This window comes from Stegodyphus dumicola, chromosome 1 (genome assembly GCF_044657685.1).
Source record: "Stegodyphus dumicola isolate Sdum_Otavi_A_Nest chromosome 1, ASM4465768v1".
Taxonomy (NCBI): domain Eukaryota; kingdom Metazoa; phylum Arthropoda; class Arachnida; order Araneae; family Eresidae; genus Stegodyphus; species Stegodyphus dumicola.
In genome coordinates this window covers 196,321,567-196,349,114 of record NC_140768.1, presented here as the reverse complement: position 1 = coordinate 196,349,114, position 27,548 = coordinate 196,321,567, and the positions used below count along the sequence as shown (strand labels likewise).

Genomic DNA, 27,548 nt, shown 5'->3' with positions numbered 1-27,548 from the left:
ATTGCCGTCTAGTCGGTTTCATGCTTTCTTTTTCCGCTTATATCTGGCGGCAACTATAAGATTTGAGAAGCATATCAATTAGTTTCTATGGTTAACATTTTAAACAATTCATCTGAAAAGTATAACTTAAAAAAATCAACAGCAAGATGAATTCCCGAAATTCAGTTTTTATGCCAGGTTTACCAGTAAAGGTCAATATATTTGCTTTGTCATGCTCACTTGGCTGTCTCCATTCAAATAAATTATTAGCGTTGCTTTTGAATTTATCGGCAACTTTATCTTCATTAAAAGATTGATTAAAACATATTTTTTCTGTATCTGAACAGTCCGAATCTGTATCAGCAAAAGTTTCCTCTTCTAAATCTCTTAGCAACTTATTAATTTCGTCCTGACTGAGACCTTCGAAACGAGGTGCCATTATAAGAAGTGAATAAGAGCGCGAATTACACAGAAATCACGAGAAAAAGCTCTAATGATTGAAAGAGAGATAGCATCTGTTTTATTCTCAAGCACATTGGCGCGAGACGAAACCTAGCCAAAGAGATAAGAAGTAGGAAACATTACATGGCCAGAGGCTGCTCTGAAGAGAAAACTAGACTACCCAGAGAATCTAAAGATAGGCAATTACTCTAAAAGGGGGAATGGAAAGCTTGGTACAGCAGTTGTACCAAGCCGGTTTAAGAGCAAGTAAATTTTGCGGTACTACAGTTGTACCGCCGGCTTAAGAAAGTTAAAATTAATAAATTAATTTACGCATGTAATAAATTTACACCGAATAAGTTGTTGTTAGCGTCGTTTACAAGAAAGTTCAAATTGTGAGTACAACAGGGCACAAAAATGCTCTAGGGATATATCCAAAATTATTTTCTTCACGCTGACAACATTGAAAGAACATTCCATAGAAACATCAAGTAACCATCTTTAGAAGACATCTTTTATCTTAATTATCTCACAGCATCATGTGCTTGATATGTATTGAGCTTCTCTTTTACTCAAAATTTGTTGCAATTTGTTACACCTATGTTTTAAAATGCGTCTAATGGCATTGTCATTGAAAATGTTTATGGTGTAGCTCACTGATGCTTTGTAAAAGTAATATCATTGCTTTAAAACTTAATATCCATAAACATTTTGAATGACAACACGTCTAATGGCATTGTCATTGAAAATTTTTATGGTGTAGCTTGCTGATGCTTTGTAAAAGTAATATCATTGCTTTAAAACTTAATATCCTACTCCATTATGTATGAGTTTTACAGATTAGAACAGTGTGGTTACCCTAGGGCCAGTCAAACTCAGGAAGTATCAAAGTATTGGAAAGTGAGGGCCAGAGACATAAAACAAAGAAAACGAATTAGATACAACTTAAGACACAATAACACGCCGAATAAATACTAATTCAGAAGTCAAACAACAAAAATCAGCGTTATACCTACAAAATTTTCACAGGACTAGTTTCGATGGTTTTACCGAACCATCATCTTCAGCTGCAAAACCGCAAATGAACAAGATAGGAAATAATGATTAGATAAGATAAGAAAGCCTGGACAAGAATAAGCAAGTGGCGCCATCTGTTGGCGAAACCAGAGCTAAAACATAATTTCTCTAAAAGCCGAAGGCAAATTTGGATTGGAATTAGGATCGTTAACTAGAACAGAAAGATTTTTATGAATGTGAAATGCCTCTAGAAAATCCAGTTCTCCAATGGAAGATGTTTTTTGAATAATTTTGGCAGCAGAAAAATTGAAAGTGTGATTTTCGGACCAACAATGTTGAGCAACAGAAGACTTCTGTGTTTCCTTTTTTCTAACATAAGCCTCATGTTCTTTGATGCGAAATTTTAAGGCTCTCTTAGTTTGGCCAATGTAAATTAAACCACACTGGCAAGGAATCCTATAAATACCCCAGGAATTCATATCCGGAATGGGGTCCTTGAGTATAGAAGTTGGAATTTTATTGATGGGAGAATAAACAACCCGAAAGTTAAATTTTTGCAAAATATGTGCAACTTTATAGCTAATTGATGGAAAGAAGGGAATGACAACAGAATTTTTATAATCTCCTAAAATAAGAGTGTGGCTTTTAGTGTGTTCAGATGAGAATTTTTTAACTGCTTGATTAATAATGTTGGGTGAAAAGCCCCTGTCAATAGCTATTGCTTTTAAATAATTTAGTTCTTCATCAAGGGCTAATTTGGAGGAGGAAACTTGAAGAGCACGGAAAACATAGGAATAAAATGAAGCTAACTTTTGTTTAGTCGGATGACATGATTTAAAGTGTGGTGGAAGCAAACCGATGAAGGTTTACGGTAAACTGTAGTACTGAAGTTGGATGTGTTACGTGTGACCAGAATGTCGAGAAACGGAAGAGAATTGCAAGTCTCAAGTTCAAAAGTGAACTGAATAGCAGGATCAATAGAATTCATTGTTGAAAGAATTTATTGCTCAGTTAATTTAGTTTGATTTTTGCACTGTTTATCATGCCTTCATCCGTTAATCGTTTCACTAAATTACGCCTGAAACGGCAAAAATTCCTGAATCATCTTGACTTTTTACTTAAATGTAAATGTAAAAAATTGATCCCCAATTTTATTCAAATCAAATCTAATCAAAAACCTTCGAGTCGCGTTTCAAGAATTCTGTTAAATTGCAAGCTTGCCTTACTTCGGTCCGTGATAAGGGATACACGTCAACAATTGTCCAAAATTGAACATGAACTCTATAAGCTTCATCTGGAACTCGCTAAATCATATCCAAAATTCACTACCCTTGAACAAAAGTCTTGGTCTAGAACGGAGAATGCAGTTAACCGTCATAAAAACACCCTTGCAGTTAAATTCGAAAAACTTCTTTTACAGTCTTCCAGTTCAAGTAGTTCAAAAAATCTTCCCATTGTAAACATCAAGCAAATAGTTAATATTTCTAATGTTAGTCTTTCAGAAGAACAAGAGAGAATTCTAAAATATAATTTTAACTTCTCACAAACCTGTAAACCCTCGATTCCAAAGATTTTGGCTCCTATCGAAAAAGCTTTCAAGTTCAGTAAAGTTTCAGATTCACAGAAAGAAATGATTAGGCATCTTATCGCTCATAATGTGAAATTCAATAATAAACCTTTGAAATCAAATCTAACTGCGAGAGAAAGAGCTACAATGCGCGAAATTCATTCTAACCCGGATATTATCATTTCAAAGGCCGACAAAGGCGGCCAGATAGTTGTCATGGATAAGAACACTTACATCGATGGTGTCACTAAACTCTTAAACGAAGGACCATATAATCCGATCCCTAAAGATCCTTCACCTTCGGACTTATCCAAAATAAAAACTTTCTTTTGATGTAAAATCATTATTCACCAATGTCCCAGTGGAGGGTGCATTAAGATGTCTAGAAACCAGACTTCGCGAATTTCATTTCTCTTGCATCGAAATTGAGGAGCTAATTTCTCTCACTCAACTCTGTTTGAAACAAACACATTTTGTTTTCCAAAATAAATATTACAAACAAACTGAGGGATTAGCCATGGGAAGCCCCCTCAGTCCCATACTGGCTGATATCTACATGCATTATTATGAATCAAAATTGTTTGAAACTTTAAACTTCCCGGCATGGTTCCGCTACGTAGACGATACTTTTACCCTGTTTGAAGGTAATAAAGATGATTTAAATAAAGTTCTTTCAACAATGAATTCTATTGATCCTGCTATTCAGTTCACTTTTGAACTTGAGACTTGCAATTCTCTTCCGTTTCTCGACATTCTGGTCACACGTAACACATCCAACTTCAGTACTACAGTTTACCGTAAACCTTCATCGGTTTGCTTCCACCACACTTTAAATCATGTCATCCGACTAAACAAAAGTTAGCTTCATTTTATTCCTATGTTTTCCGTGCTCTTCAAGTTTGCTCCTCCAAATTAGCCCTTGATGAAGAACTAAATTATTTAAAAGCAATAGCTATTGACAGGGGCTTTTCACCCAACATTATTAATCAAGCAGTTAAAAAATTCTCATCTGAACACACTAAAAGCCACACTCTTATTTTAGGAGATTATAAAAATTCTGTTGTCATTCCCTTCTTTCCATCAATTAGCTATAAAGTTGCACATATTTTGCAGAAATTTAACTTTCGGGTTGTTTATTCTCCCATCAATAAAATTCCATCTTCTATACTCAAGGACCCCATTCCGGATATGAATTCCTGGGGTATTTATAGGATTCCTTGCCAGTGTGGTTTAATTTACATTGGCCAAACTAAGAGAGCCTTAAAATTTCGCGTCAAAGAACATGAGGCTTATGTTAGAAAAAAGGAAACACAGAAGTCTTCTGTTGCTCAACATTGTTGGTCCGAAAATCACACTTTCAATTTTTCTGCTGCCAAAATTATTCAAAAAACATCTTCCATTGGAGAACTGGATTTTCTAGAGGCATTTCACATTCATAAAAATCTTTCTGTTCTAGTTAACGATCCTAATTCCAATCCAAATTTGCCTTTGGCTTTTAGAGAAATTATGTTTTAGTTCTGGTTTCGCCAACAGATGGCACCACTTGCTTATTCTTGTCCAGGCTTTCTTATCTTATCTAATCATTATTTCCTATCTTGTTCATTTGCGGTTTTGCAGCTGAAGATGATGGTTCGGTAAAACCATCGAAACTAGTCCTGTGAAAATTTTGTAGGTATAACGCTGATTTTTGTTGTTTGACTTCTGAATTAGTAGATACAACTTACTAATTTAACACATCACTTTATTTTACAGTCGAGAAACCAATGTGATGATTGGCACTGCTTCTCTGATACAAGTTTATCAGTGACTGCTGTAACTTCAGCAAGGCAAAGTCTGAGGTTCAATTCTTTTTTTTTTTTTAATTTATTTATTTAATTGTTTGAGAGCAGATAAAAACACTTTTACATACAGATGTACTACCAAATAGCAGTAACATTTGCAGAGAGAATTTAAGCGGTTTAGAGAATATTCTTTAGAAATTAGTTTCCAGAAATTTTCAGGGGCACCATATTTGTTTTTCACCTAGAATGGGTCTGCCTGAAAATTTGAAGATAGCAACTTACCTCACTCACTTGAATCTCCATAGATTGTTTAACCTTCCTAGTGGCCGAGACCTTCAACTAAAATCTCTTCATCTCAAGTCTTGAAAAGAAACCAGATTCTACTATTTCTTCTGCCCATTCTGTATCCAGATTAAAGCTAAAAGCGGCAGACGTTTCGCTGTCTTTAGTTGCTTTCCCCCCACTCAAATGACCGTCGTTCAGCGGGGCGTATTGATGTGTCCATTTCCTTTTGTCCAGCAGGCTCCCGTTATGGCAAGAAAGATTTAAATGAATGTATTCCAGATTTTAGTGGTTATCGCCTTGTTGGCTGCGTAACTAAGCAGATTTTAAACAGCGTACGTACTTTATGAATATGTGTTTGAAATTGATATTGCTTTGCGTTTTTAGTTTTTTATTTGGAAAATTATTTACTTTTATGTCTCCGTGTTTTACTAAAATATTTCACAAAATCTGCATAAAAATTGTAGTCATTCCTCATGCAAAAATTTATAAAAAATTACGTTTTGATTCCACCATAACTTTGTACCATTACTCATTTGTATTACGTAGCAAGAAGAAGAATAGAACTAATAATTATGCCCAGAGAAATGATACGGTCATCAAAATTTTCTACTCATCGCATTATACAAATAAAAACGTGCACAATTTATATACTAAATAAAATGCATTACGTTAGCCTATAGTTTAATAAACAACAAATTTTACTTATTTTATCTTTTAATTACTTCAATTTATATTCTAATCAATAATCTTTTCTGAATGACGTTAACATGAATATTTTCCAACGACATTGACTTGAATTATTACTAAATCTATTTGAGATGAATTTGAATTTCAAAAATGTTTCTTTACATGGTAACTTTGAACGTTGATCACAACGAATTTATATGATAGAATATTAAATTAAAAATTTTTCTATACCATTCAGTTTTTACAAGTTCTGCATTTTTCTTTTTTTCCTACCAAAATCTTAACTTTAATTCTCAGCTTCCTATTCATCGTTATTATAAATACTTTTTTTAGATAAAAATAAAATATTCTTTGCTACATTAGGACCCTCAATGCCTTCCCCCCGTCGCTAGAGAGATTTACGGAAAGAAAACTGTGTCATGAAGTAGAGTGCAATGATAAAAGATCGTCTAAAGTGAAAAGCCGGCACATAAATGAACTCCTTTCAGATAAACTATATTACTATCTAGATTTTTGAATGATTTTATTTATTAAAAATTCCTTTTCCATATTAAAAGTTTATAATGATGATTTTAAATCATGTGCTCAAAAACGATAAATTACTTGAAATTTTTCTAAATTCATACATACGCACAGAAAACTTCCAAAATATAATTTTTTTCACTTTCTTTTATTAATGCTTTAAGTATTTTTAACTTAAAATGAAAATTAAGTCTAAAACTATCGTGCGAATAAACGTGGAACTGGGAAGAATTTTGCCTAATTTAGTGCACTGAAAAAATCTAATTTGGAATTAATTGTTTCTCTTTAATGCATAGCCAATAGATTGCAATTTTCTTGATCTAATTTAATCCTATCAAAATTCTGTTCTAGTAACGCTTACAAAAGTCTTGTTTTTTTAAGTCTTGAATAACTTCTGAAACATCCATAAACAGTATTATTGGGTTTGATTGCTTTTTTAATTAACTATAATGAAAGAATATAAACTTTCCCGAGTTTGCAGCGCACCTGTTATAGCATACGAGGGCCTAAGGCAAAGGACGCATACGAGGAGGGAGGATTTTTCAAGGGCAACTAGCTCGTGTTCGCATTGCTCATGCGAAAAAAAAAAAATACAAAAACGTCTTAAGTAGCCACCTCATTCTCTGGGATTTTAACGCCGGCTTAACACAATTACAGTACTCTTATTCACTCTGCCAGTGGTTGGCCTTTTACTAAGGCTGGGAATTTTAATAATATTAGTATTTAGTATTGCAAAACATTTACAAATGAAATTGATGCTTTCAAGGAAAAGTTTAATTGAATTACGTATTCAATCTATTAATACCGAGAAGAAGATAAAACTGAAAGCATATTGATCAAATATCAGGTCTGTCTTCTAAATTGGGTATTAAAAATCATTCAAGTGATTGTTATAGATTTGTGCATATTGTATGGATTTTTTAAAATTCGCAAACCGAAATTGCGGTAACACCATTAATTTCTTTCGACATATTTCATCCTCTGAAAATTCTCTATTCTGAAAATTTCGTTCTCTGTTTGAAAATAAAATAATGATCTTGTTAACAGCTGTACGAAAAGTGAGAAGCTCTTTTTTTTTTTTTTTTTTCCTTCTCATTCACTGCTTTATGACAGTGTTTAAGCAACACTTTTTACAATACACTGTAATAAAATATGTATAACATTTTTTTTACACATACGTATTAAACGACTACGTTTTTATACTGTTTAGATAATCACTAGACGTCTGTGTTTGTAGACAGATTTGATAAAGTTAAATGGAAATGCACGGAAAAGCTATTTACCTTGAGGTAGACATCTTTATAGAGAGACTTTGTAGGAAAAATTGCTGGTATTCACGTCACAACTGCAGTTTTAATGAGAAGAAAAAATAAATAAAATCTGAAAACGTTTTCAGATTTTACATTACGCCCAATTTTAAGGTTTTGTGTGTTACTTTCATTTATTAAATATCATGTTCTTCGGACTTAAACCATAGAATTCAATTCAACAGCAATATCGCAAAATAATTTTAAAATGAATGTATCATTAGAATTTCCGAAACACAGTCTCGAGCGTTGGAGATAATTCCCCCCCCCCCTACAATATTGTCATTGCTCACTTTGAAATCGTTGAGTTTGTTTATCAAGAATTCCTTACAGTGTTCCAAAATATGAAATCGATAATAAAACAAATTCCAAATTAGGGTTTCCAGATGACCATATTTGGTGGAAGATTACGTTATTCAAAATCTGATGTCTCTAAGTACCATTGTTTTATCACAATGCGAGAAACATACATACATTTATGAAGATTCTTCATTATTTAATTTCTTTAAATATAATACAGGGCTGTAATATTTGATGGCAACTGTTTGAAAAGTGAATCGACGCAAAATGCCAAAACGAAATTAATAGCCCTTCTGGGCTAACGCCCTTTGGAATAATAAAATATTTTTATTCGGATTTAAATTGCTTATTATTTGTAAGATTGCTGTTATGAAAATTAGTCCATTTTCCCAAACATATACGAAACAATAAGCTTTTTAAATATATGTTTATTATACTATAGATTACTGCGGGAGATGAATTCAGTTATCGCCTTTAAAATATGTAGTGAAAGATCCATAAGTAGCTGGTATTGGTATAATAATAACAATAGTTTTAATAATAAATGAAGTTAAGGAAAAGTTGTATAGAAAAGAATGATAATATTTATTTTATTACTCGTTTACTTCTATATTTAATAAAAATCACTCTGCTCATTACTGTGCTTACTTAATAAAGTTCAGAACCTCTAACATATGATAGCATACGTCGAGGCGTTGCAACCATGGCCGGCGCTAGGCATTTTACCGATCGGCATAACTTTTGAAGGTTTTAAATTTTGCTTTCCGGTGCATTACTAAATTAAAAAAAAATTTTCAGCTTCTAAATGCCTCTGCCTTGTGTATTACCTAAAGTCCAAAATTTTTGCCATCCCTAAATTTTGCTGCTCAGTGTTTTTCTAAATTCTAAAAATTTTCCCGCCTTTTTATTCTACCGCTCCTGCTGTGACGTCAGTCCTGGTTTCAACGAGTATCAGTTTAAAGCTTACGATTATTTAAAATTCTTGTAACATGTTTATTATTCTAGTATTTCCGAAAATAAAGATGTTTCTATATTTATAACGTTAATATCAGTCTTATGCTGTCAAAAGTCTGTGATTAAAACATCTCTTGTATATTTAAATTTTCAATACTATACCAATATGCTTATTACTATACCTTATGCTATTAAAACAAATCTTCATTAAATGTTAAGGTACGTTCAATCATTAACATTTTTAAAATTTATTTTAATGATTCTGTTCAACTTATTGTGTTGCGGATATTCGATTCTAATTAAAAAATAGGAACTTTGATTAAATACTCTGGATTTATATATTAGCTTCAAACTGTCAAACCAGATTTTAGTTGAAGAGCGGTTATTATTCAATTATTTTTATTCTCCATTTCAGATATTAGATGAAGAAATAAATTCCATTTTTACTTTCAGTACGTGTTGAAAGTATTTCTGCTGTCTTGGCTAATTCGATAGCAGTATTAAAAATTCGAACAAAACATAGATGTTTGGCGACTCAACAGTTATGTGCAGCAACCCCAAAATAACAAGCTAAATTTCAGAAAAGCGAAACCCTTCCCAGCAGGGAGCCTATTAGTGCAATCACTCCCGTCGAAATTGCTGGGGGAAAGAAATCCTAACGCAAGCGTATATATGCTTGCTGGCCGCTTAGAGCAATATTTTGGTTGGACGTATATATGCTTGCTGGGCGCTTAGAAGAGGATTTTGGTTGGACGTATATATGCTTGCTGGCCGCTTAGAGCACAATTTTGGTTGAACGTATATATACGGCTCGGCCACTTGGAGGGTTAACAGTGCAAATTTTGGTTTTAGTTAGTCAAAATCTCGGAAAGTGTCTTGGAACTCTTTCTTGATATCAATTGTTATTTCATGAGACATATTAAAATTTGTGTCATTGTCTTCTTTCAGCTGCTGACAAGATGGGAAGTGTGCTGTATTATTTGCCTTCATTCCAATTTGCATTGCATCGAGTTTTTTGCGGAAGCTGTCAGTATGTCCATTAAAGCTGGGAAATATTTTGTTTTCTGCCTTGTATTTTTAGGCTTAAAGCATATAGATGGGATGTTAAATCTATCAGAAAAGCAAGATTATTTAAAAACTGGATTTCTTCCAGTTTTTCTTGACATTCATGGCCAGTGTTTTCTTTTTTGTGAAAAGCAAGAATTTCATTCCTCAACCCTGAAAAACTATTGCAGGCAATTTCCAGCACTTAGCCAGTATACTTCACATTACATAAAATGTCACCATACTTGTCTTCCAAATTGTCCAGGAATGCAGTAAATGCTCTCTGTCCTTGAACTTTATTGCCTCCCCTTATTAAATTTCTAGTATATACAACAGTTTTTATTGTCTTACTGAGCATTATAATTTTTTCACTCCTAGTGGATAATGCAATGGAAAAACAAATATGTGTGCCTTTTTTGTTTACTCATTTCTACTAACCCAGCTTTATGACCAACTATTGCTTTATTTATATCTGTTGCAAAGCTAGAGCACTTCCCCAAATCTTCATATTTAGAAATGATACTATCTGGTACGTTGAATATGCCTGTTGCCTTTAAGTCCTTCATTTATTGTTCGGACAAAGATAAGGAATTGGCTGATGTCAGCTATATCTATGCTCTCATCTAGAGGTAGAGAATAAAATCCACATTTTTCCAAAATGCCTTTGAGAATGCCTGATACTTTTTTACCCGTTTTATTAATTATTCTACTTAATATCTGATGAGCCGGATATTTTTTAAAAAAAAATTTAGCCATTTTATTATCTGTAAAGGAAGATGACATTTTCGCAGCATATCTTTTAATGAGCTCACCATCCCTAAAAGACATTGTACTTTTAGCTGGCTGTATATATACCTAATGCCTTCAAACAAACAGTGTTAGATGGTTGCTGAAAGATATTTTTCTGTCTATTTAGTTTCAGCCTCAAATTAATTAACACACTACTCCTGGCTCTTCCCTGGTACTGGTGGTATTTTGATTTATGCAAGTTGGTATAGCGTCTTCTCACATTGTACTCCTTGAAACACTTAAGACCTGAAAGCAGGTAACACATTGTGGTTTATCGTTATATTCAATGGAAAAGTAACTTTCCTGTCATTTGAACTGAAATTGTCGGTTCTTATTTTCAACACACCTTTTTTTTAGATCTACTAAATGAAAGTGAAAATTGAAACATGTATGCCACAGCTTATAACATTTGAAAGTATAAAGCTTATTATAGAGGAAGCCATTATAGGAGAAATGAAGTATTGCCACTGTTGGCAATTTCCTTGTTAAATCTTCTTTTTTGTATGTCGGGCTATGTAGCAGGAAGAAAATAATGTTCAGTATTGGTCACTCTATCGTGTATTGTTGTTGCCAACACTGTTGTTGGTATTTCCTTAAATTTTACTGAACACTGGCAGCTACTTTGCATCCTAAAGACTGTTTTACACAGCCTGTTAAGCACAAATACAGTTTATTCTATTTATTATCATTTATAGTAGTAAGAAGGGTATACGATTTTTTCAAATGTTTAATCCAGTTTTTTATTCAGTAATGAAGGCAAGTGCCAAAGAAAATGAAAAAGAGAGCCGTATAAATTATCCTTATTCTCTAATCCTATGTAGTAACACAGGATTAGAGAATAAGTATAATTTTCCTCTCTTCCTTTTCTTCTGAAGGTATTTCTTCCGCAAACACCTTCTTTGTTGCTGTTTCTGAAGTTGTAGTAGTTCTTTCTTGTAGAGCTCATTTTGAAGGCTGTCTAGTAAATTTTCCACATCATACTTTTTAATTTTTTACACCTTGGCTTGTCTAGAGACACAGTGTCATAGACAGGAAAAAAAATGTCCCGAGTTCCCATTTTCTGATTATGATCGTTATTTGCTCTAAGTCAAATTCATGGTCTTGTAAGTTACTTATTCATGGTCTTGTAAGTTTACAAGTTTTGTTAATGAAAGTTAAGCAACGGAAAATATTAAAATGATGTTTTCAGAACAGTGTTGTCAACTTACTTGGAAAACCTTTGAAACCGGGGAAAGTCGGGAAATTTAAATATTTTAATCAAAATTTGGAAAAGTGAGGGAATTTCGTACGGCAATCCTCCCCCCCCCCAAAAAAGTGATTTTTTGCACCAATATTGGAAGCAATCGCTTTCTTGGCGAATAATATATCACATGAACGTCATTCGGGCAGCTGCATGAACATATAAGGTCCATGAGCAACTGGTGTAGAGCCAATTTTCACACTTCCAATCAGATTGTCTTTTAGAAAGGCAAAGCAAGATGTCAGAACTTCTGTTCCTTCTAATAGCCTTTGGAAATATCTGCAAGTCCTGAATGGGAGCATACTGAAACTATGCTCGTCTGAAGATACAACAAGATTTAGAAGGGTTAAATTACCCTTTATTTCTTACAGTTTACAGCCGTTCTCGCACTTCGAGATACAAAGACCAGCACTTAGGTCTAAAACATAGAAAATAAGAAGTAAAACTAAAATTAGATACTTTACAAAGACTGGTAATGCGAAGATTTGCCTTTTAACTCCATGTATCTAGTTAGCAGAATGAAGAAAAGTATAAAACGTCTTCAAGTATCAAAGAGAACTAAGTTCTGGCCTTAAAGGCAGACAGGAACTGACTGAAAAGCACGTGTGTGGTAAGGTAACAAGAAGTCTCTCTCTAATTCACTCTTTTGGCTAAAAGCCATATCTTAAATACTTAACAATTTGCAAGCTCATTTGCTTAAACAAAACTAATTGCGCTTATTCTGGCCGGAAATGGAAACTAAGAGAGGATAGCAAAGTTTTAAAATAAAATAAATGTTATTAAAACTTAAAATCCTTACTACAAAGTTTTCAGTAACCTCGATAATCGAGATACTCACATGTGCAGTGCATGTTGAATGAAAGAAAATACTTTCCCCTTTCTCGTATAAAACAAAATTGGGTCAATCCTTACTATATGGTATACACTATGATGGTGGTGACATTATGATGATCAGTAAATGGGGCATTTTGTGTTGCCGACAATTTTCAAAATCATGCCACAGCCGTACCGTATACTAGGATTTTACCACAGAATTTTTAAATACCTTTTTTGTCATTTTGCTGTAAAATCAAAAAAAAAAAAAAAAGGTAATCGGTCATCTAGGCTAGCCATTTAATATAACTATATTTGCCAAAATATTGTTGATTATTGTAATTCAGTTTTTAATATTTAAGTAAATAACCTTATTTTAATGTTATTTGTGTCATTAAATGTAGCTTCTTCCTACTAAATTTATTTATCATTAGTTAATAATACTTTCAGATTTCAGGAAATTTTCTTTGGCATACACCTGAAACTAATTCTAGCAGTACGATGATATACTATCATGAAATATAATGCACATATTTTTGCTTATATATGCTGCTAAAAGAACATAAAATACCTGAATTTATTTTAAAATACCATTAAACAGACTTCTTTCTTTTGTTTAGCTGCAAAATAACTACAAATAAACAACAAAAAAAAAAAAAAAAAAAAAAAGACATTTTTTATTCTAACATTGGTCAGATTCTAATTTCAGTCTTCAGTGGAGGAAACAACTATTATAGGTGTAATAGTAACGCTTTGGGGATTATATACAGTCAAAAGTCGTTAATCCGGACTCGTCGGGACTTCGGCGATTCCGTATTATCGATTTTTCCGGATTATAGATCATCAGTTTAAATCTCGTAAGATGGCATGCAGAAATTCTAAAATTAAAAATATGAAACCGTAATTTATGAAATAAAGGACAATTATGATCTAAAGGGTATCAAAATTTGCAAAAAGAAAAAGCTTAATATTTATTTGTTTACTTTATTAAACATTTCTTTCAATGTAAGTTGTTTAAGTTTTGCTTCGTTTCATGTGATAATACTTTCTCTTTAATTCTATTAAACAGACATAATTTCTTGTTCAGTTACAAAGTTCCGCTGTTCAAGTCCTATAATTGCTGTGTCGAGAACACCGACTAATTTGTCAATCGAAATTTTTTCGTTTTCAATAACCTCTGTCACTTTTCTTCGCTATCGGAAGCGAATTATAATGACGAGGAACTTGTTTTAAATCATATCAAAGACGGAGCATATCGAGATGAAATACTACATTTGGTAAGGAATTATAAGCCAAATAAAATAAAAACATCTGCGCTGAAGATAGGGATAGTGCTGACGGATCAACTTCCAATTCATTACGCGCCTGCCGCGGCGTTCCCCCCGCCGAGCAGCGTGAAATTGATAAACAGATTTCGGATTTCAAAACATACTTTCACTTTAGATCCTTCACATATTAACAAATATATATCGGAAATTCTATTTGATATAATCGAAAGTTTAAGCTTACTTTTATAAAATTGCTCTTACAGTCTGCAAAAAATAATAAGCCGGATCCAATTCGAAAATTAAGGAACAACGCAATCATCAACATTAACTGAAATAGATAATTAGATAATTTTAGCTTATACGTCCCTTATACATAAAACGCGCATGCGAAAACGTATTCTGCACTTGCACACACTCATATGCGCAGTCGTAAAAGGTCTTACGCGCACGCGTACACGCCTATGCGCATGTGTCAACGCGGCGCATGCGCAGAAAGTTTTTAGTTTTGAGGTCCGGATTATAGATCATTCCGAATTAACGACTTTTGACTGTATATGTGTATATATGTCATAATAAAGGCAAAAGGAAAAGACGGAACACTGTAGATGCATGATTAGACCCATATTGAAGAAGATTTTGATTGCGTAGTATGCTAGTAATGCTAACTTGGTAATATCGAAAGAACTTGGCAGTCGAGGCAGTTTTAATTCCATTTTTATTTTCAACTGATATTTGTGGCCACAATCACAGTCGTGCCTTTCCACAGAAGATTTACATTTTTGATATTGTTGAGATAGAAAGCAAGCCAGCGAAATTACATCTTACCATCGTAAAGAGCAAAGCTGAAGTGCGTAGTTATGAAAGATGGAAGCACGGCGAAGAGAAAAGTTTTGATTTATGATGACAGTTTCAGTTTCCAATTATTACGTCATCAGAGCTGCCATAGAGTGATCTAGAAATGACACAATGCAGAGAAGTTGTTACAATTTTAGAATAAAGAGGAAGAATTAATGTTTATAGTTTAAACTATAATTTTGATTCATATATTTTTATCTTACATATTCCCCCCCCTTCAAAAAGAAAAAGACGTAGCGACAGAGAAGCCTTTTTAAAGAGAAAGAGTTAAAACACTAGCAAATGTATTAAAAAAAAAACCCACCATATAAATCATAAAATTTTTGTCCTGTAAAGTAGAATTTATAAATATCAATTTTTTGAAATGTTTAATTTTTAGAGTCCTATTGAATTTTTCAGCATTTCAGTCCAAAAGTCTTTTTGTTTGAGAGTTCACATAATCATAATTCTTCAGGGAAGGTTCTTGTTATCACAGAATATCACAAAATAAACTTTTACATAATTATTACTTATAATTAAATGCACATAAATATTTATGATATTAATTTTCATATTGATAAATTATAATTTAACATCATAAATAATAGGATTAAGATTTTCAGAATTTATGGTTTCACCGTTATTATCTTTCAATTACAATTCCTGTATTTGACCAACTGGAAGGCCTCGCAATACTTCTAAACAAACCATATCCATCAATAGGGCTGTCCTCTTGAACTAACCAGTGTGTTCTATGCACTGGTGGCTCAGGGTGCCTGGACAGTTACTTGAAAAGGCCTCCTCCGTTCCTTGCATAAGGTAACTGGCCTTTGAGAACTGCACTAATACATTCCACAATAAACAAATATAATAATAATAATAATATAAAAATAATACACACACTCATAAAATGAGAGTCTCCAAAATTATCTTGAAGAGAGTGAAGGGAACAACTGTACAGAGGTAATTACAGGCCTCTGCTTAGGAACCCAGTACTCCCTCAACATACACTATACTTAACATACAATCACCCATAAATTTAACATGCATTTACCATAATTTCATATTACGTGTCTGTAATAATTTCACTTATGTGTTACACCTACTTCATTTTTAGAATAATTATAAAATTCGTATTCAAAATTCTCAACAAAATTTCAAAAACATAAAAACACCTTAATATCCTTCCCTATGAATAATTTAAATAGCTTAAAATTCGTTACTTAATTTGCTCACACATAATTATGAAAAATAAGAAAAATTAATGAACAAGAATTTCAGATTTTCTCAAAACAAATTGCAGACATTTTAACCAAAGTTGAAATGAAAACTATAGAATCCGCAGCACATTAAATAATTTAGTTCCTGAGCTAGATTCACACGAATGTAATAATTTTTGAGCTGTTGAAAAAGCGGAAGTGCAAATAATTTTCTGTCTCACATACTTGCAAACACTAACTCAGATCGACCTTGAACCCACTGTAATGCTGAATTCCTAAACGGTAATTCACTAAAGATTTAAAACACTTTTTTTTTTTTTTTTCTAAATATTGTAGAGATCGGCGAAGCAAATTCACTATTCCTTTTAACTAGGCATTTGAATTTCTCAATTTATCGAGAGATTACTTTCAATCTGTAGAAGCACTTGCAAAACACCACACAGAAGAATGATCTGTTATTTTTTAAACACTGAAAAAACAAATTTGATGATTCACTTCTTTCACATTATTTTGGATTTATCACAAAACGATGATTTGAAGAGGTGACCTAAATTTTCCATTGAGGTTTCAGGCTACAGGAAACTATCCTACCGGCTTAATTGGCATAATAAAAGCAAAAGGAAAAGACGGAACACTGCAGATGCGTGATTAGACCCATATTGAAGAAGATTTTGATTGCGTAGTATGCTAGTAATGCTAACTTGGTAATATCTAAAGAACTTGGCAGTCGGGGTAGTTTTAATTTCATTTTTATTTTCAACTGATATTTGTGGCCACAATCACTTGGCACTCTAGTCATGCCTTTCCACTGAAGATTTACATTTTTGATATTGTTGAGATAGAAAGCAAACCAGTGAAATAACATTTTACCATCGTAGAGAGCAAAGCTGAAGTGCGTAGTTATGAAAGATGGAAGCACGGCGAAGAGAAAAGTTTTGGTTTACAATGGCAGTTTCAGTTCCCAATTATTACATCATCAGAGCTGCCATAGAGAGATCTAGAAATGATGCAATGCAGAGAAGTTATTACGATTCTAGAATAAAGAAGAAGAATTAATGTTTATAGTTTAAACTATAATTTTGATTCATATATTTTTATCTTACATATGTATATATATACATAGTCATGTTTAATTGGCTAATTTTTGTGCTTTCAAGTGGTACCATAATTAATTTACCTCTCAGCACAGCCAAAGTGCACTGTGCTAATAAACTGGAATTTTCTTAAAACGCACCTGGAAAAGTCAGGGAATTCCATTCTTCTGTGAGAGTAGCAACCCTGTCAGAAGTTCTTGAGTGTATGTGGTATTGGTTATTTCAAAATACTTTTGAAAATGATATGTTGCTGGCTTGAGTGTTTGTAACCTGAGATGACATTTGTCATCCAGGGCCTCTTTTGCTTAAATAATTTGTTTGGGATATGAGGTTTAACTGTATTTCTGAAAGAAGGAAATGCAGGAAAGACCTACAGTTTGTGAATTTGCTTCAAAAATTTCAAGTATTCTAATTAATGAGCCTATGCTAATGCAAAGAGACTTGGTGAAATAACATTGCAGGTGAATGTGAAGGGTGACTGTTTTCTCACTGAAGGGTTGCATAAATTGTGATGTTAGTATCGAATGTTACATCATGTTGTAAATGGAGAATACAAAAATATCTCAGCTGAATATATTCAAAATTCAAGAATTTAGCCAAAGAAATATATGATACGAGCTAAAAATATTTTCAGATTTGATGAAATGTCATTTCTTTCATTTCTTACTTTGAAAATACCTAGCTTCTAAAAATGTTCAGTATCGTAATCAAAATCACTGTTAAATTTTGAGCAAATACTGATAAAATAGAAGACAATACTTCTATTCACAAGAATGTTACACAATATTATACACAAAAAATAAATAAATAAATAAATAAAAAAGTGCTTTAAAAAACTTGATAAAAGGGTATATTAGAGCAGATATATTTCCAGAATGCCTGAGGAAAACTGATAAAGGGATAAAAATAACTTATTATATAAAATTTATTTTTTATTTTTGTGTGCATTATACTATTTAATTCTTGTGCTTTTAAAAATGAAGTATTTGAAGTTATTTTGAAACATAAATATTTTAAGAAACAAAGTAGGATGATAAAATTTATAAATATTATAATAATTCAATATGTGCATCTCCTGTTAAAGTCAAATGTTGGTTGTACATCTTTCTCATTTATATAGCTAAAATGTTACAGTGAATCCTACAGTAACCGTTTTGCTCGTGCATAAACTATGCTTTAAATTATGCTCTAAAGACATAGTAAAAATATAGATAGGCCGTAGCCATGCCTTATCTGCACGAAATTACAGTAATTTTCATTTGAGCGTAATAAATTTAAATCTTGGTTTAATTGGAAATTTTTTAGAGTAAAAGACAGGGGTATTTTAAAGTACTTTATGTAAATTGATATTTTTACCTTACATTTTAATGCTGTGATCTAGTAAAGATATAATACTTAAGCTGTATTATATCTTTATTAGTTACAGATTCATTTTTATTTGTTACCACTTTATCCAGTAGCAGTTTATTTGCTCTTATTTTTAAGAGTTTTCTATTTTTTTCCCCATTTTTTAATATATATCTGTTATAAAAAAGGGGAAAAAATATTTGTAAAATATTTAATTATTGTTTGAAGATGTTAAATATGTCTGTAATGTAAGAAATAAAGTAAATGAGAGATGGTCTTGCCAGCTTTTCTTTTCTTTTTGTTCCCTGTGAAAATTTAATTTAAAAAACAGTAAAGTCAAAAGTCGTTAATCCGGACTCATCGGGACTTCAGCGATTCCGGATTATAGATCATCAGTTTAAATCTGGTAAGATGGCATGCAGAAATTATAAAATTAAAAATATGAAACTGTAATTTATGAAATAAAGAACAGTTATGATCTAAAGGGTATCAAAATGTACAAAAAAAAAAAAAAAAAAAAAAAAAGAGAGAGAGAGAGAGAGAGAGCTTAATATTTATTTGTTTACTTTATTAAACATTTCTTTCAATGTAAGTTGTTTTGTTTTTTATGTGATAATACATTCTTTTTAATTCTATAAACAGACATAATTTCTTGTTCAGTTACAAAGTTCTGCTGTTCAAGTCCTATAATTGCTGTGTCGAGAATACCGACTAATTTGTCAATCGAAATTTTTTTGTTTTCAATAACCTCTGTCACTTTCTTCGCTATCGGAAGCGAATTATAATGACGAGGAATTTGATTTAAATGATATCAAAGACGGAGTACATTGAGATGAAATACTACATTTAGTAAGGAATTATAAGCCAAATAAAATAAAAACATCTCGCCTGAAGATAAGGATAGTCTGACAGATCAACTTCCAATTCATTGCGCGCCACGGCGTTAAAGATAAACAAAGTTTAGATAAACAAAGGATATGCCTTTATCCATTTTTTGCAGCAATTCCACTTTTTGTTTGATGGACATCGGAACATGCTTTCGCTTTGTAGATCCTTTGATAGCTCCAGAATCGGAAATTCTTTTTGACATAATCGAAAGTTCAAGCTTGCTTTTATAAAATTGCTCCAACAGTCTGCAAAAAATAAAAAGCCGGATCCAATTATAACAGCGCCATCTGCAACATTAACTGAATTAGATAATTTTAGCTTAGCTTATACCGTCCGTTATACATTAAACGAGCATGCGTAGAAAGTTTGTAGCTTTGAGGTCCGAATTAACGACTTTTGACTGTATAGTAGTATTATCAAAATAAAATGAGGTGAGCACTGTGTCATACATAAGCTACAATTTAATTGTCTGATCCATTATTCAGACTGTGCTTTAGCATTTTGATATAGACTTGAACAAGATTACAGTAATAATTTAATTATAATAACAGTAACATCTAATATTATTTTAAAGTGATGTCATTATCGAGTTTTGCATAATTAAATTCATAACATTGTTATTGCATTTGATGAGGCATTTACGAAGGGGGATAATAAAATTCCATTAATCTGTCTTTTCATTGCATTGATAATTTGTGATCTCATAAGGTTTTTAGTACATAAGCATACAGAACCATTTCTGAAGTTCTGTCTCAAATGCTAACATGCAAACATGACCTTTTTTCATGTGTTTAAATATTTGTTTTAAATTAATTGCTTTAATTTGATTTAAGATCAGTATTGAAAAGCTAAACGCATCAGTATATAATTTAATAAATTAAAAAATGTAATAAACAAAAATTATGAAACATGTAATAAAATTTTTTAAAAAATTCATAATTAAACCTTAGAAACTTAAATATATAAATGCTACCTGACTTCAGGGATGATGGAGATAAACTCATCATATAATGAAAGTATCTTGTTAAAAAAAAAAATTAACAGGCTTAATGTAATGAAGTCTAGCCTACCTCATATGCTAAATAAAATCTATATTCTAACCTGCTTCAAATATATTCAAAAGGCTTATATTTGCATACAGTCAAGTAAAATCACTTAAAGTCCATGTTTATAATTAAAGTATTGAATATCTTATTTAATTTATTGAAGTATTAAAGTTTAAAAAAAAAAGGATCGAATGTGTGGTAACTTAGCATTAATATGCAGGAATTTGCAAGGAAAAGTATTAGGTTTATCACTGGCAGAACTTTCATCCATAAATAATGCATGTATTCATATATTGTTAGCTCTCAGAAGGTGAGAATTGAAGCATTATGAGTCAGACACTATCAGTGCAAGAATGTAATTGCAGAATGTAAATACCATGTGTATGTTACCTTTCTGAATTTTTAATTAAAACTAATGTATGATTTTAAACTTATAGCAGAAGAACAAAAAGATCTTCTAAAGGTGCTGAAGAAAATTACTGGGATTGTAGTGTTTGTACATACAGAAATTCAGCTGAAGCTTTCAAGTGCTTGATGTGTGATGTACGTAAAGGAACGTCTACAAGGTGAGAATAAATATTTGAATTTAAATTTCTATGAAGAAGTGTGTGTTTTTTTCTGCCCAAAAATATCTAAAAGGATGTTGTGTGAGGACACATGGGAGGAAGTATTTGTTTATTCTTTTGTATTAATACTCATGTAAACACTATACATCTCGTAAAAAATGTTTGTTTATATTTGCATTTTGTGTTATTTCATGAATATTTTTGTTTCATCACTTCCATTTTTTCCGTGTATTAATTTTCTGCCTGTTGTATTTATCATTCATTAACTACATTATTACCATTCGTTAGTTTGGCACTTTTCAGTGGACTAACTATACTCAAAGGTGTTTTACTGAAATTTGATTTTTGATTAGATGCATAGAATCCAACTACTGCAGATTCTCTAGTTTCTATGGAAATTTTTTAAAAACTAAGAGCTGCAAAAATCCGGGGAAAACAATAGATTTTACAGAAATGGAGGAAGGTAAGTGGTATGCAAAATAGGACGAATTTACCAACTGACTAAATGATCATGACATCATGTACTACATCCCAAGTTGAAAATCGTGTTGATTGGAAGAGGAGCAAGTCATAGATCTGTAAACTCTTAACTGTTAATCTTTCTAATCAAGCACCCTGCAGCAGAGGACTTGTTTACCCTACAGGTAATTTGATTCCATTCATTTTGATTGTGGCAAGAAAACGTAGGATATTTTTACTGTGATTGAATTAGAATCTCTTTTAATTTGTGATATGCTTCTTCAGAATAGAAATTTAAAGACTCATTCTTCAGAATTTCAGAGCATTAAAATATCTATAAAATTTCTGTAAATCATGCACATTTCATTGTCTGCAATAGACTATTCATTTGCGCAGAGTAGAAATGATATCTATAAATAGCATATTTTTCTCAGTATGATAAAATCAAAAGAAATATTTAATTTCTTCATAAAAGGTAATGAAGCATTGATTATACAAGCTAAATGCTGTTTTGTTTGATTTTTAACTGAATACATCTTTCCAATTTCAATTTTGAACCATTCTAAACAACTTGTTGTTAAAAAGATGATGTTTTGGGATTCTGCCACAGTAAAAAAAAATTAGTTGTAGTCATACCAAAAGTACCGTAATTGTGAAAATGCTTCAGGAAGTACTGCTACCAATATTTTTGTATTGTAATTACAAAACAACAAAATTAGGTAATTAAGTAATACAGTCAAATGTCTTTAATCCGGACTCGTCGAGACTTCGGCGATTCCAAATTATCGATTTTTCTAGATTATAGATCATCAGTTTAAATCTGGTAAGATGGCATGCAGAAATTATAAAATTAAAAATATAAAACCGTAATTTATGAAATAAAGAGCAATTATATTCTAAAGGTTATCAAAATTTACAAAAATAAAGCTTAATATTTATTTGTTTACTTTATTAAACATTTCTTTCAACGCGTGCATAGTCGAAATTAGAAAATTGCAACCAGAAAACTATTTGATTTGTATTCGTGATATTTATAATGACGAGGAATTTGATTTAAATCATATCAAAGACGGAGTACATCAAGATGAAATACTACATTTAGTAAGGAATTATAAGCCAAATAAAATAAAAACATCTGTCCTGAAGATAAGGATAGTGCTGACAAATCAACTTCCAGCTCATTGCGTGCCGTGACGCCCCCCCCCCCCTCCTTTCCGCTCGCAGAGCAGCGTGAAATTGATTTTGGTTAGAGATATTTGGGAATTGGAATTTCCCAGATTTGGGAATGGTTAGAGAATGGTTCCAGTTTATTTCCTATCCAGAATCTAGTCAGAAATTAAGTCAACATGTATATCATTATGCTTGATTCAAATTCTGGTTATTTTCAGGTAGGCATCAGGCCTGAGGACAACTGATGAGCACAGTGAGGATGTGTGAGAAGCTTTTATGTCATTACAAGAAGCGGGTTTAAAAGTAAATGTGTCCAAATGTAAATCTGCAGCTAAAGAATCTTGTTATTTAGGTTACAAAGTATCCTATTGAGGGATTTAGATGGAGACCAAAAAATAATTTCAATTAAAAATTCCTGGCCATCATGTAATGGTGAAGAAATAGGCATTGTCATTTAGAGTATTGTAAAAATTGCAAAGTTCTTGTTAAATTTTAAAAAGAAAATATTTAGTTTGTCAGTGGAAGCAAATATAGTTTTTGAGATATGCAAAAAGGATATGCAGCTACCAAAAGAGAGACATTAGGGGTTCTGTTAGTCATTCAGTATTTCAGCAAAAAGCCAATAACCTGTTGTTCATTGAGTCCAAGAGAAAGATTTTGTCCTGTATAGTTTATCACGTGTTTAGTTTACCACGCCATTACTACTACCTGCAGCTGAAATTAACTTCAGTTCTGCTATCTGGAAAAGCTCATAAAAATTTGGGGACTTGAGCCCAAACTTGCACTTATTTAAATTTTACTTTAGCATTTGTTTCTGAATTGAGTTTTGGAGATCGATTTTTTTATTATTACTGAGTTTGTATAATTATCAGGGTAATTAGCAAACAAAAGGTTTAGTTTAAATTTTCACCTGTGTTTGTTTCCTGGTATTCTGTTTAGATATTAAGATAGAGCAACAAGTCATCTGGGCCATTTGTGTTCTAGAAATTGGTATTTAAATTAATTTGGATCCATACAAAATTGAAAATTGTTATATAAGATTATTATGCCTTATGATTTAAAATAATTAAATTTTTATGCAAATAGGCCATAGAATAAAATCCATGACAGAATATGTTTCTAAAATCTCTTTACTACCTTATCTTTCACATATGCATTTTACGTTATGTAATCAGATAAATATCTTACCTTACTGACATTTTTCATTCTGCAAGACTATTTTTTATCTTACCTAAATATTGATTTGTATCCATTGTTTATTTGGGATATTTTTCTTCTCCTACCCTCAATATGGTGAGTGTTAAATGCAGCCAAATGGGGACTTTTAAATCTGCAAGCTTCCCTCAAGCAAACTGGACGCTTTACTATCATGATACAGTTCATTTTGCTTTTCTGCTCACATGGAGAATTGATTGATGCAAACCTTTATGTGATTCAGATGCCTGGAGACAAAAGAACTTCACTTAAAAGTCTATCTGTTAGATGTCTAATAATCATCATACCAAAACTAAAAAAATTATGCAAAAACTGAATCGTTATGGGCTCAAACTCTGATCAGAATAATGCAGGATAAGGTACAATAATGAGCAAATTGCAAGGAATCAATCAGAAAATTGCAAATCAGCAATGTGCAAAGAACGTTTTTGCAGAGAACTATAGTGCTTAGAATCTGTAACTGATAACTAGTAACAGATTTACGCATTCTATGGCCAAAAAGAAATGCACATGTGCTCCAGAAAAATAGAAATGTAAATTTGCAGCAAAATGAATTTATGTAAAAATAACAAAAATAATGTATATATCCACTATGTGCTGAATAAAACGATAGGCTGTACAGCTATATGATTCAGTAAAACAGTAAAATGCCCAGGTGAACATGTACTGTTGAACATACTGTATAGCAAAAACCTAACTTTGATATCAGAAGTATGAAACTCCTGAGTTAAAGAGAATAATGCAAGGTCAGTTGGATCTGTTAAGTGTATAGGCCTCAAATAATACTAACAATATAGAAAATATTACATGTATAAGAATAATGTAGCATGTCATCATATTCAGATGTATATGTAACAAAAGTAATGTATTCTGTGAGGATATGCAATAAAGAAATAATTTGAAACTGAATTAGGTGTAATTGTATGAAGAGTTTATCAAATTGAAAAATATCAGTGTGTCAAATAATATTGTGGGCAGGGCAAATAATGCAATACTTGATGGAGTTTAGGCGTGATTTCACATTGGGAATATTGTGAACAATAGTGATGTACTGTAAAAATTTAGAGTCAAAAGTAAAGTCCCATCCAACTTCCAAAAAGCTCATCACTGGACAAGAAAAACACATTAAAATTGCAATACACCAGGAAGGAATGATCTGATGAACATCAAAATCACATGAAAGGAAGAAGAACTTTGGAAAAGCAAATGATTAGTATTTCAGTGCATTAATATGACTCAGGAGGAAGAAACAATATCTAAAGCACAGCATTTAAAAAAAAAAAGTTGTGTAGTGAATTTCTCATTTGGAAAGTGCTTTGTAAGGTTGGAGTTTGCTCAGAATATCGTATTATGTCTCAAATAAGAATAGGAAACTTACCAGCAAGTTCTGAAATACAATAGAGGCAGTATCATTGCCTATCAAAAGTGTAGATATTATCGTTCTGTGATATCGCCGGTCACACTGGTCGACATCCAACCACTGTCATGCGAATATGGAATCAGTGGATTGCTGATGGTCATATTGAATGGCATCTCTCCCATGACCAATGCCTGAGAGGACAAACGTATTGTGAGGTCAGCCCTGTAAAACCGTACGACCACATCATGGACCATTAGTCAGGAAATGGGTATCTTTGAAGCATTCCCAGTATCAGCTCATAAGGTGCATCGCCGTTTGCGTGGACTATTTGCAGGGTGACCGTTACTTTGGCTTCCCTTGACAATGCAACATAGAGAGATGGTCACTCTGGTATGCCATGCGACAAAATTGGGTACAGGAGTGGCACAATGTTGCCATTTCAAATGAGTCCTGTTGCTGTTTTTCCATCGATTTATGATTTCATTCAAATCAACTTCTATGTTTTTATGAATTTCGCAATCATAATCAGAGAGGGTTAAAGTAGTCGATTAAAATATTATGAAATTGCGTAAAGATCCCTCCAAATGTTGAAAAGACAGCTTCGGAAAGCAATTTAAAATGCTGTTTATCTAAAGTCATGAAAAAATTTATGTTTATACAAATATCACATAAAGTAGGTGATTCCTTCAGACCTATATCCTTAGCCCACTTGTGGAAGAAGCAGTTTGTTGTGTCTGTCTCATGTAAGTATGTTTAACCAACTTAATTTGCTAGACAATACGTATTGTGAACCAGAATTTTGGAAGGTGATTCAGTTCAAATAGTATCCATTCGTAGAGCGAGTCTAAGGTTAGTAGCATATTTATGGAGTTGGTGTCAAGTTAAGGAAATGGTTGAAGATGCTTTGGTCAGGGTCATTTCATGAGCTGTGATCTCAGATAATGACTTTCCTTCATCCTTTGAAACAGATGTTAACCTTTTGAACTTATAGTTCAAACACCTGTAAATTCCTTAAAAAGACAAAGTTTCTCGGGCCTTATTCTTCAGTCTTTGAGAAAGTTCCTTACTGCTTGTAACCGTGGTTCTTGTAAATGTTCAGAGGCATGAATTTATTTAAAAAAAAAAAAAAAAAAGGAAAATGTAGTGATTATTGACTAAACTGCTAGTGTCTTTGAAGTTTTAACAAGAATTACTTGTATTACATTTTTATTTTAAAGTTATAAAACTTCTCAATATTTTGTTATTTCATAGGTATTTTTAGTCTTTTAGTTTTATCAAATCCCCGTCTCATCTTTTGTTAAATCTAAAACTTTTCCCCATAGACTTTTATGAATTCATTTTCTTAAATTTACAAAAATTCACTCTTCTAAACTGAGAAAACACTGTCCTCCCCCCCAGTGGTGGGCACTTGCCTATAGCGGCATTGGCCACTTCTAAGGCCAGAAGTGGTGGTCATTTTATTGTGGAGGAACCTAATAGGCGGCCACCATTACCACCTATGAAGGGACAGACAATTTTACCTCCATGCCTTCGCCAGGATTCGAACCTGGGTCCTTCAGTATCACAGTCAGGCTCCTCTAACCATTATCATCTGGGTGGCTAGACAACACCATGTAAATGTTGAAGTTAATAGAAAAGGTACATACTGTCAAAGTTCTTGTAATTTTTGTTTTGTTTTGCTGTATATGTTATCGAAAATATCCAAATTGTTAAAATTTTTTTGAAAGTGATGATTAAAAAATATTTAATGCTACAGAAATGATATACAATTTTAACCAGTATGAAAAACCTGAAATTTAAACTTTGCAGAAAGAGTTAAATTTTTAAGTCTAAATAAATGTTTAAAATTTGCATGAAAATGTAATGGTTAAGGTTATCAGCACAAACAACTTGCAGGCACCTTTTTCACACATATGGAATGTGTGAGTATAAGACAGTTGTTTTGGCCCAAAAAACTTCTACCGTTATAGGGCTTGAAACTAAGTTGAAAAGTAGTGGGATTGGGGACCTGCTGAGTAAAGTCAAATTTCTATTATCTGCGAATTCAGGTTCAGCCTGGAGCTAGATAATTATTGGCTACTGATCCAGAGAGAACCTGGCACTCAATGCTATTAAGCACTTATCTGAGAAAAATTGCATCTTATTAGAGATGATATGCTTGCTGTGACAGGGATATTGACCTGTATGTCATTTAGAGTAATTTCTTATTGGTACAAGGATGAAGTTTGTAAATAACTTGCTCATGTCTTATATTGCTGCTATCAATGATTCAGCCTTTTCTATGGATGACAATGTTCTACCTCATCGAGTGCACTTTGTGAACTTAAAGAAACAATACGGAATATGAAGTGAACA

General features: G+C 32.3%; 1 protein-coding gene across 2 annotated transcripts in view; it reads left to right on the top strand.

Annotated features, from left to right (window-relative positions):
* RYBP (ring and YY1 binding protein) overlaps positions 1-27,548 on the top strand; it is an 87,258-nt gene that overhangs the window by 43,561 nt on the left and 16,149 nt on the right. The window contains exons 1-2 of one of the 2 annotated variants that reach the window (XM_085824552.1): positions 13,924-13,952; positions 20,861-20,989. In XM_085824552.1, coding sequence (XP_085680678.1) covers positions 13,939-13,952; positions 20,861-20,989 — 143 coding nt within the window. In that variant the 5' untranslated portion in view covers positions 13,924-13,938. Of the gene's footprint in view, positions 1-13,923; positions 13,953-20,860; positions 20,990-27,548 lie in introns of those variants that run through there. The other variant, XM_085824549.1, reaches the window with a different exon arrangement.